Raw genomic sequence first — 12,262 nt, 5'->3', positions numbered from 1 at the left:
GATAAAGCACACTTTAAGGTATTGAAATTAGAAATGTATCTGTAATATTTCTTATTGATATTGAGAATTAAATTCTATGATGTTAATTGTATAAACATACGGAAAAACATTCTGCTAAAATTTAGTAAACTAAAATTGACGTATTAAATATACTGAATAAAAATATTACTCGATTTAAATAACTACCATAAACACTTAAGATCACAAAGAGTTTACATGCAGTTATATAGTTTGAAGTATTTCATAAAAAATTTTGAAAATCATGTAATATATTTATTTGATAAAAAATGAAATATAATGGCCAATAATTGCTGTAATAAGTCATTCGTTGATTCGTCATGTATGTGTAACTATCTCATCACTTACACAATTTATCTCAGAAACAAATTATAATAATTTTTTTTATTATTATTATAAAGTAAAATTTAAATTTAAATGCAATGTCATCTTTTTAATTTCTGGGACAGGAATACAATGAAAAAATCTAGCATTACCACCTGTTCGTTTAAATTTAATCCTATGGTATATCGAAGATGGCGAGACAACAAATTTTTATAAGAAGTGAAAATAATTTATATAATGTTCATTTTTTTAGCTGACTCTTAAATTTGATCAATTATTATTTAACAATAAGTTTACCCCGGGTTTTCTGTATACCCCTGGGGGTTGGGCGGTATCTCATGTCTTGGCAATAAGTTCAGGAACTTAAAATTTGTGGATAAAAGTTGGATCGATATCTGTTAAAATATCTATAGTTGAATTATTATTGTATTTCCCACTGACTGATGAACTTTCAGTCTCGTCGTTTTTTACGTACATTTTGCTGCCGATGAGTGCCAAAACATTGTACGTACTTAGAAATCGAACTCTTTACTTCCAGTTTTCAACTCGAATTGTGAACTGGGCATTAGTATGCATCATAATAGCATCACACAAACGCAATGCTTCTTTGAACTTACCACAAATGCATTATCATGTTGAAGTTTATAATGACAGTTTAATTCGCCTTAGCTATTTTAATATAGAAATTATCGACAAGGTAATTTTCATAAAGGAAAGATTTTAAATTTTATTTAGGATAAAATTTGAACTTACCACTGCTGCCTCCTGGTGTTCTTGTAGTATCGTAAGGATTCTTCGTTTTTCCATGCAACTTATTGTATGTCTCCCACCATAGACACATTTCACTTGTGTTAGTGACTACCAAGGGGATAGCACCGGCCTCACGGAATAGTTGCACAACATCACAATCTGCTTCAGCTTTGGCCCCTTTGCGAAATACGGCTCCACCGGTCGCAAAAAGGCCTGCAGTAGATAATTTGTTAAAGCAACTTAATAAGCAACAATGTGTAACATTTTAGATTATTTGTAGTAATTATCTTTTAATTATTGCTCTCATATCAGAAACTAAAAATATGTTTTGATATGATCCGAATTAGAATATTCCAAAACGTTGGTTCATAAGCATTGTTTAAATATTCAAATATGTTGTAAATATATGAAAATGTTTCGCTGCAAATGTTTTTAATTAGCTCTTTATTCTTGTTTACAGTGTAGATTGGCTTAATTTGAACAAAAACTCTCTATTTGCTACTTTTAAAGAGTTTTAAAAAAATTTGAAAGGTAGATTTATCAATACATTTTATTAATTCATTTGTGTGTCGTACTAGTTACAGTACTAATTTCAAATTTAAGACGTTTTATTGCATTTTGCGTTTATCAGGCATCTTTAAACAAGTAACATCAGCATCACTTTTTAGAAATGGATCCTAAAAAATGCATTATAAATTCCCAAGAATTATTCCTTCAGCATAAAATTTATTCAAATAATCATGGTTCATTTTTTTTTAAATTTTTTAAATTGCAATTTGAATTCAGCATCTGATTGATTATAAAGCTTTTTTTTTAGTCAAAATTTTTCTTTGTATTGATCAGAAGTAAAAGATTAGCATGCTTTACGTGAAAATAAAAAAAATAAAAAACTGGAGTAATCTTTTTTTTTTTTTTTTTTTTTTTTTTTTTTTTTTTTTTTTTTTTTTAATTGTAATGCTTCAAAAAATTTTGCATCCTTGGGTCGAGTTTAATCAAAACTATGCATTTTTTTAAATTTTCTATTTTACTACAAGTTGATATTTTTAGATTATTTGTAGTATTATTTGTATTTAACCATTGTATTTTATTTTTATCTTTATTTCCTAACTTAAACGCAATCTTTCTACAATCTTCCTTTTTTTTTTCCATACCTTTGGCTGCATTATTTGTTTTTGAAATTATATTCATTTACAGTGTCGCACTCTGTTTCATGCATTCATACAACAATGTCAAATGAGCAAATGTTTTTGCTGTATTTAGAAAAGTTGAAGAATTGAAAACACAATGTAAAATTTCAAACAGTTCTTGAAATCTAATTATATATAAGGGTTAAAAGAACAGAAAAGAATCCTTAAAATTATCTGAATTGAAGTAGTTGTACATAAATAATTTAACAACGAAAAAAAATTAAACAATTTTTAAATCTTTGCAAGTGCGAGTAACTACTTTTGAGTTAAAAAGACTATAGTATACATGGGCCAAACGTTTGATACGAGCTGTAATTAGATAGAAATTTTGAAAAATACTTTGAAAATTAATTTATGTTGGAAAAAAATAAAATACTTTTGATGCGTTTTTTCAACTGTTCTTACGAAGGCGGGTTAGGGTATAGCTTATATTCTATATATTCAACTGTCCTTAAAATAACGATTTTAAAAGATTTGCTTAGAAATTTAATGACATGCATGTTTTGATGTAATTACAACAACATGTTGATTTTTTTATGTACAAAAATTACTTATTACAGATTGCTAATACTTTGAAGAAAATCAACTTTACAGTCAGAATTAATCATTTATTTAACCAAAAATTATAAGTGCAATCAAATGAAGTTAACAAGGGAGTTACCAAAGTTAGAATTTAAAGTTAATTGAATGAAATAAAGGTTCTTTAGGGTGCGTTTCCCAATTTTTTTCGACAACGGAACCCCGAATTATCTTTTATGAGGTTTTATTTCCGACAGTTGAATCCTCACTCCTGGAGCTGAATCTAGTTTAGTTAGGAATTTTGTTTTTGGTCTATAAACATAAGCCGGAAATGAATGAAATAAGCCGAATTGTGGTTATCGTTAAAATGGAAACTCAGAAGAACTGCTATAAACGATGAAAATAGCTATTACAGAAACATATTTTTTTATTAAAAAACTTAGGTACAAAAAAAAGTGAAATATTAAGGATTATTTATTGCATATAAATATATTTACGCGATTCAAAAACGCTAAATAAAACTGTTTCGAAAAATTTTCTCTCTTGAAACCTTTTCAACTTTACCATGGAATCCTAAGGATCCGTGGGAGCTACTGCTATATGGCACCTTCAGGCATAAAGGGTATTCTGCTTGTTTCGTGTTAATTTACGGAATACGCCGATCTGGTGGCCGAGTGGCTAGCGTGCCTGACAGTGGAGCCGCTGGTCGCGGGTTCGAATCCTGCTCAGGGCATGGATGTTTCTTTCTCTCTCTTTGTGTTCTATGTCCTTTCTCCTTTGTGTGTGAATGTGACCCGCCCTATAAACGGGTTGTGGTTGTGTGATTTGGGCGACGCTGATGCACCGCCGTAGCTTTGCCACAGGTGCCCACTGGGTAACGAGAAGAGAGTAGCAGTTCTGGCATTCCTGTGGTCAATGGTACAACCCCCAAAAGCCCGCCATTNAATAAATTTTCTCAATTAATTTTTGTGTCGTACGGGTTACTGTACTAATTTCGAACCTAAAAACGTTTTATTGCATTTTACGTTTATAAGGCATTTTTAAACAAGTAATATCAGCTTCACGTTTTAGAAACGGATCATAAAAAATGAACTATAAATTCCTAAGAATTATTCTTTCAGCATGAAATTTATTTAAATAATCATGATTATTTTTTTTTTAAATTTTGTAAATTGTTGTTTGAATTCAGCATCTGATTGGTTATAAAGTCAAATTTCAATTCTTTTTTATCATAAGTTGATATTTTTATTTAACTATTCCATTTTGTTTATTATCTTTATTTCCTAACTTAAACACAATCTTTCTACAATTTTTTTTTCTATCCTTCCTTTTTTTCATAACTTTGGCTGCGTTATTTGCTTTTGAAATTATATTCATTTACTAAGCGCTGTCGTACTCGTTTCATGCATTTATACCACAGGTCAAATGAGCAATCATTCTATAATATTTTGTATTTAATGTTAGATATCATGAAATCATCTAGAAAATTTTTAAGAAAATCCTGTTTGAAAATGGTTTTGCCTTATTTAGAAAAGTTGAAGAGTTAAAAACACAAAGCAAAATTTCAAACAGTTTTTGAAATATAATTATACATATCAGGATTAAAAGAACAGAAAAGAATACTTAAAATTGTCGTTACTCAAGTAGTTGTTGTATATAAATAATTTAACAACAAAAAAATTTTTTTTTCAATCTGCGCAGTGCAAATAACTACTTTTGAGTTAAAAAGACTATAGTATGCATGAGCCAAACACTTGGTACGAATTGTAATTCGATAGAAATTTTGAAAGAAGTTTTGAAAATTAATTTATGTTGGAAAAAAAATAAATAAACGCTTTCATGATGCGTTTTATGAACTGTCGTTAAAAGAAAGATTTTAAAAGAGTTGCTAAGAAATGTAACAACATGCATGGTTTGATGTAACAATCATCATGTTAATTTTTTGTATAAAAATTACTTATAACAGAATGCTAATATTTTGAGGAACATAGATTTTAAAATCAGAATTAATCATTTAACAATCCAAAAATTGTAAATGCAATCAAATGAAGTTAACAAGGGAGATATTGTGCTTTCCTTCACTTTTAATGAAAAGTTATAATTATATACTTTTGTGCGTATCACATAGAAAAATTTTGTATTATTTATTTAAATAACTGCAAAAAAAAATGAATTTGAGTCCACTATGAATGAGCTGCCGATTTCTTTGCTATTCACTATAAGCGGGGCAACTAAAAATATTCCCTATAAACCAGTGTTCACTATACCCTAGGTTCATTACATTATTATACTACTTATATTAAAGGAATATTTTTGCAAGATATAAAAGATACCCTTAACAGATACAGCCTCCTTTGCAGAGAAAGGGACTCCGAGAAATGGAGTATCTCTTTCCATCTCTTCGACTGTCTTCAATCCAGAACTAACGAGCTCATCCACTTTTTTGGCATCTTCAAATGCTTCTTCAAATCTTTCGTCTACGTAAGCATTGATTAATGGCTGAACTGCTTGGATTCGACTTATGTAAGACTTAATAACATCTGAGCTTTTCACCTAATAATGGGAACAAATGGAGCATAAAAATCTTGTCATGACTTTAAAATTATAAACACTTAATATAATGTTTGGAGGAATTTCAGTTGCTAACAAGATTTGATGATCAGGTATAGGAAATGAAAATTAAAAAAAGTTTCCAAACTATTAGAATTATAAATAAAATATCAGTAATTTAAAAAAAATCTGTAAAATTTAGTATGAATATATATTGGAGAATTAAAATAGCGTTACATTTAGTAGGAATATGAATTGGAAATTAAAAATAGCTTTAAATTTAGTAGGAAAAATGCTGGAGGACACAGTATGAGGTAACTGAAATATTGTAAGACACAGTATCAGGCAATTGAAATATGAAATGAATATTGGAATTAAGAAAAAGCTTCAAAAACTTGTAAGAATATAGATTAAAAGAATAGGAAATTTAAAAAAAAACGGAAATATAAATTAGAGATTGAAAATAGCTGTAAAACTAGTAGGAAAATTTCTGGAAAACACATTATGACGCAACTAGCGGAAATTACAATAAAATAACAATTCGATTTGAAATTTTCATCGATTATTAATCGCATGAGTATTGAAATTTCTATCCTGTTTGACTAAAAAAAAATTTTGCGAATAAACATTTTAGCCTAGATAATAAATTTTAAATTTTGATTCCACCCACTAATTACTTTTTTTATTATTACATTTCATATTTAATTAAAAAATTTAAATAATGATAATGTGATCGCCAATTTTAAATTATCTCATATTTGATTAACTATATTATTTTATAACTTTAATTAATTTTCTTACATTATTGAATTGAATTTGAATATGAAATTTTAAAATATACAAAATACTATCTCGAAAATAATTGACGAAGCAACCAACAACAATCTTTTATATGAAAGCAGTATTCCAAAAGAAAGACACTTTTATAAAAGTCTTCTGTGAAATTTACAAATTACTTAGTATAAGATATATAAAGTCGGAGAAAAAAGTTTTTTAAATTTATGAATAGTAATTAAAAGTCGTTGCTTACTTTGTGTATAAGCAACTACTTTTAATCTAGAAAGTGAGATATGATAAATTTCTTTATATTTAAAAATTTCCATTTATGCATTTTTCACTAGAAATTTTTTATTGCATTCATTATTGAATTATGCTACTTAACTTTTCTATGTACTGAAGCTGGAATAAAGTGAAGTCATTTTGTTTCTATTTTAATCATGGACCTCGAACTGGAAACTGTAAAAAAATATTTTATTTTCCTTTCTGCCCTTTTTATATTTCGATTGTAAATGTGAGCAAATGCATGTCTGCTTTGTACTTGGGCTGCACAATCGGTAGCGTGTTGAGATCCACAATGTGAAAATTAACAAACTGCAATGTTAAAAATTCTTCATAAAATTAGGGTAAAAAGTAATGAAGTAATGAAAAGTAATGAGTCCTGAATTTTCCATCCGTAAAATTAATTTCTACAGTAACATTTTGTACCATAATTTCTACAGTAGTATTTATTTAAATACAGTGATTGTACCGCAAATATTATTGCATATAAAAATTATAGTACCTCATATTTTTCTTGTCCGTAAAATTTTATTGAAAGAATGGATCTTACGATAAAAAGTGCACCCACTCTGGGCGTTAGTATTTTTTACCTCAATTGAATCTGGAAATCTTAACAGATTTTTACGGAAACTGTTGATAAAAGTAAGTTAAATGAAATAATTTTAAAAGACGGGGTATGAAAATTTATTTAAAGGAAAAATATGATAAAATTGTTTTGCAAACTTAATTACAATTTAGATTGTGTTTGGAATATTATTACTAACACAATTACTACTACAATTACTACTGTACAATTACAATTACTACTGTAAATTAACTGAAAAACAAAATATTTATTTAGATCAAGAAGCCCTCTTGCTTCCTCATTATTACGATTTTAAATTTAAGTTTGTTTTATGCATTAATTTAATATTTTTAATTGTAAAATTTTACCACAGAGATAAAATTATATTTAACCTCCATGGAATAAAATAATTTTGCTTATTAGTTTTCGCAATAAAAATATAGAGCAATATAAATTTACAGTATTTTTTGAAGCGGTGTATGGATATTTTTTTTTAAATGTTTCGTGGAATTCATGGTACAGAATCTTCTTTAAAACATTAAAATATATATAAAAAAAACTATTTGGAAAACTAATTCTACCGAAAGATCTTCAGTTCAGTTAAAGATGTTACCCTTTATTGTTATATAAAATACCATTTCTTTTTTACTCCATTGAGAAAAGAATTTTCAAAGCAATATTAAAACGCTTTAAAACTAGACAGAATGACGAATTCCGCAATGGAAGAATGACTTAAAAATACTAGACCACAATTTTTTCTCCATTCCCTTCAACGCTTAAAGAATTTACAGTGCCCGTCATTACCCAATTTGTGACCCTGGACAACTATAGAGAATAAGGAACTCTCATCAATGCTTAGATGAGAGCATTATAAAGCTGCTTAATACAAAAATGTATAGTATTTCTCATCTTTTGCGATTGGAAAGACAACCGGATAAGCTAATCAAACCACATTCCACTGTTCAGTTGATAAAACACAAGTGAACCACAACCTTGCTTCGATGCCTTTTATTTAACAAAACGTCTAGCTCCAATGTCTTGTTCAATTTATTTTTTTTTACTGTTTTGAAACAGCGCTAGTTTTAAATGGTAAAAAAATCCGTATATCTTTGTATTCATGTCTTTTTAAACCATACTAATTGTAAACGGTTTCAAAATATAAAGATAAAAAATTCTCCGTACCGTGAACTGGATGGGCAGATTGATGCCGGTTATTTTATCGTAATTTTAGAATGAAAATTCGAACAGTGTACTGTAAATAACGTTTCAAGTCTTCATGAGAAAGGCCATGCACCCTATAATCCAAAAACCACCACTTTGTAAATGTCTCAACCTAAATGAAGGTAAACTCCTGTTGGAAAGTCCTACTTGGCTCAACAATTCTTTCAAACGCCTGTAAATAAGCTTCTAACACATTTTAGTGATTGGTAGCCTTCATGCGGCTTCGGGGGATTTCCTCCCCCCTCCAATTTTACTTATTCGATGTTTTTTTTCCTTTCCAGTAGGTGAAGCAGTAAGTGAATTACTCCTGGTAAATATGTGTTGAGATGATAACTTTCTTAATACATATAAATGCTTGGTCCTCGTTGGTTTTCTTTGCGTCCAGTCATGGAACAAAGTTATTTGCGTGAGACACAGAATACTAATACACATTTGTTATTCCTAGTTTTAATTAAAGTGTATTAAAATTTGTTTCTATTTCAATTTATCGTAACATAAATTTTTTCTACTGAATACATTAAAATTATGCAAAGAAAAATAACAATAAAGAATTTTAAGTTATTAGAAAAGTATTTTTACTTACTAGGCACCAGTTTTTTAAAATGTTAATTATGAATCTATTTCATTCAAAGGATAAATATGCTTTATACACATGCAACTTAATAGTGTAAGTAATATAAAATAATGTAAGCGTAATGTGAATTAATTAGAGTGTCTAACATACAGGTGTAACATGGTGTTCATGTGATGTTTAGTGCAGCCAGTCAATGTTTTATTGCAAATTAAAATTAATACAATTATTTACATGAAATTCTTATAAATATTTATGTAATTCTCTTTCTAAACATGAAATTATTTTGAACATGAAAATAAACTGCTCAATGTTTAATCATTGATAAGCACGTTATTTCCTTTTTAAACCAAAGGTAGTAGAAAATAATTTGTGAAATTAGCATACCATAAGTTCGCCAAAAATTTAAAATGTTTACATTTTCTTGACCACGTTCTATTTAGCCCTAAAATTATTGACTAATTTTTCAAATTACTTACATCATTTATTGCTTTTAAATCTATATAATTTGTTCAATGTCATAAGGTAGGTAGGTATATAACATAAATGCTGCAGTTTCCGTTCAGTCAAATAAAAGCTTTTTTTTATGGTCTCAGACACAAAAATTCAGAGACACACATTCAAGAAGTTTCACGCTTGGTCAAGTTTTTAAAAGTAACACAAAGTTTTTCACCTTAATAAGAGGTGATTTTGACTGTTTTTTACTAAAGAAATGTTTGGAGAGTTAGCATTTTGCTTAAATAAGTTAAAAAGAAAAATTGTTCTTGCCCTCAGGTGTTCTTCTCATTTACTTCCTCTTGGCCCCAATTTTGCAAGCAATGTTACGAGCTCGAACTTCGCCCTGCTTTATGTAATTTGTTTAGTAAAATCAAATTTTTTTTTCTAATTTAATCTTTCCCTTGGAAAATGAAGGTGGATAAATAGCCTCAGAGCATACACGTGAGAAATTCACTTTCTTTAAAGATAATTTACATAAAAATAGTTTTGTTTTGGCTTAAGGCGGGAGATGTATACACTTGAAAATATTTGTATTTATGAGGAAAAAATGATAGGCGTGTAGTAGGGGCATTAGGTATTGTTAATAACTTTTCTTATAAATCTTTTCTTTTGGTTTTCATCTTTGTTCAATCTTTACTTTAATATAAAAAAATAAAAAATTTTATTAAATTCTAAACTTAAGATTTTTTCGATTAAAAAAATTAATCTTATTTTTAGTATCTGCAAATCGACAAAAGGAAATTCTGAATATTTCAACGATAAAAATAATAAATAAATAAGTATTACGATTTTGAAATATGCTTAACTCTATCGACCTGTTTAATAGCTTTTACTGCTTATCATTTGAATGAAAAAATATATGAAACTATAAGCTAGTGGAAAAAATGTGAAAAAATCTTAAAATATAAATTTGGAACTATTTGTACTTAAATACTCATTTAAACGCGTATAAAAAAGAAAGTTAATAAAAATTCATGTGTTTTCTTCCGAGGCAACTTTTTTACAATTTCCAAACTATGCATATTTAAATAAAATTTCAATGCAATCAAATTTGACCGAATTCATTCCGTTACAATTTTTCACACAGTGACAACCACTGATGAAATGTGACATTTTTGATAGCTTAGTTGAACATCACGATGAATTCAGAATTTTAAAAGCAGGTCATTATTAAAAAAAATGATCAAACATGCTCTGCATAGTCTTGTCCAGGGAACTGGTTAAAAAATCTCAATAGAGAATAATTACCACAGTGAAATGAAATTGTGATGTGTATAGGTAATACTGATTTATACACTTCAGTTTGCAAATATTAAATGTTTTTTTTATTAGTTAAACCAAATCGATGACCTATGGTTTAACACAATTTATATTAAAGAAATATCGAGGTCTGATTGTCGTTTATTTTTCAAACAATGAGTCATCTATTATAATTTTAAGAGTGCCATCTGCCGGAAGCAATAAATTGAAAATAACAATATAAAACTTGTTAAACTTCTTATTAGAAAATACATTACCATCATAGGCTGTTTAGGAAGTAAAAAATTTCACTTAATTAATCCGCGAGAGGGCAAATAGGCAATATATTGCTGATAATTTTTATTTTGTGCTCTGAATTATTTTTCTTTTTAAATCAGTTTGAGACGTTTTGAGAAGTGTTTGTGGTGGAATTCTGGTAAATGTATTACCGAAGAGATACATCATAACAAGCCGTAATTACGTAAAAATAAGCAGCTTCGATTAAATTGAATATGCTCTCCTTCGATTAAATTGAATATTAATAACTCTCATACACTAAAGTATACATGAATACAGGAATACTAATGTATTCAAGAATACTAATGTATGCAGGAATACTAAAATGAATATTAACTGTATTTACTTAGAAAAAAGTAAATGGTGTTGAGCAGGAAAAGTAAAACAATTATAATTATAATGTCTACTTGTGTTTTAATCATGGCCGTTGGATATTTCATATGTAAATGTTGTCGCTAAAGCTCGAAACCGTTAATACGCACAATATTTAGCTGATCTGCAGATAAACTAAGGTGATGCGTTAAAGTTCGAAATGCAATTTTTTTCCTTAATTTATCTAGGTAATGTGTGTACTAACTGTATCTGTATCGTTAAAGTTCAAAAGTTTGTTTTTTTCGCATTCAGAAAATTAATCTGTTGATTGCATTTACTGACATGATTTTTTAGATACTGAAAAATACAACATGTTAATTAGCAAATTGTAATTATACTTTAAACCAATAGTATTACAGTTTTTAAAGTGATTGATAATTGATTTCGATTAACTAATTTATTGATTGTTTGTCTGTGATAACTTGATTTTTTAGATTGCAAAAAATGAAATATTGTAAATCTGTATAGTAGTTAGTTAATCTGTATAGTAGTTAGATAATCTGTGGATAGAATAACCGATTTGTACGCATAAGCGGCAGGAAATATACCTTACTTTTTTTTAACAACAAATATCTACGTGGGACGCGAAAACCCTGTATTTTTTGAAATCTCACGTTCAATGAATGAAATTACAGTAAAAAGTTTCGGCACTCAGGGTACCGGTACTCTTTATCACAAAATCCATTTTTACCGGTACAAGTTACGGAGCAAACACTCTGATGTACTGTAATTTTTTCAGTAATAATTACCGTAAAATCACTGAATCACTCTTATTAAATAATTATTGCTCAAAATTTCCAGTACAATATTTTACAGTAAAAATGGTTTTTACGGGAAAATGAATTTTACGAATGAAGTGCTAGTACTTTCTACAGTGATCCGTAATTTTTTAAGTCATGTACATTGGGACAATTTTCCTTACTTCAAGATTTTTTTTTATAATCAATAACAAAAAATAACTATATAATATACAGAAGTAGTATAGATTTCTGAAAAAATAAAATTTTTAAATTTTTTGAATTATTACTTTCTACAAAAAAATGATTGAAGTTGGAACACTTTCTAAACTTTAATGCTAAACTTTACTAAACT

The 12,262-nt window shown here is 28.0% G+C and overlaps 1 protein-coding gene across 1 annotated transcript in view; it reads right to left on the bottom strand.

Moving 5' to 3' along the window:
* LOC107442499 (fatty-acid amide hydrolase 2-B) overlaps window positions 1-12,262 on the bottom strand; it is a 52,964-nt gene that overhangs the window by 26,760 nt on the left and 13,942 nt on the right. The window contains exons 2-3 of the mRNA XM_043051242.2: window positions 5,132-5,351; window positions 1,096-1,305 (exon numbers count right to left, since the gene is read on the bottom strand). Coding sequence (XP_042907176.1) covers window positions 1,096-1,305; window positions 5,132-5,351 — 430 coding nt within the window. The remainder of the gene's footprint in view (window positions 1-1,095; window positions 1,306-5,131; window positions 5,352-12,262) is intronic.

Source organism: Parasteatoda tepidariorum, chromosome 9, assembly GCF_043381705.1.
Source record: "Parasteatoda tepidariorum isolate YZ-2023 chromosome 9, CAS_Ptep_4.0, whole genome shotgun sequence".
NCBI classification, from domain to species: domain Eukaryota; kingdom Metazoa; phylum Arthropoda; class Arachnida; order Araneae; family Theridiidae; genus Parasteatoda; species Parasteatoda tepidariorum.
This window is presented reverse-complemented; position numbering and strand designations above follow the sequence as displayed.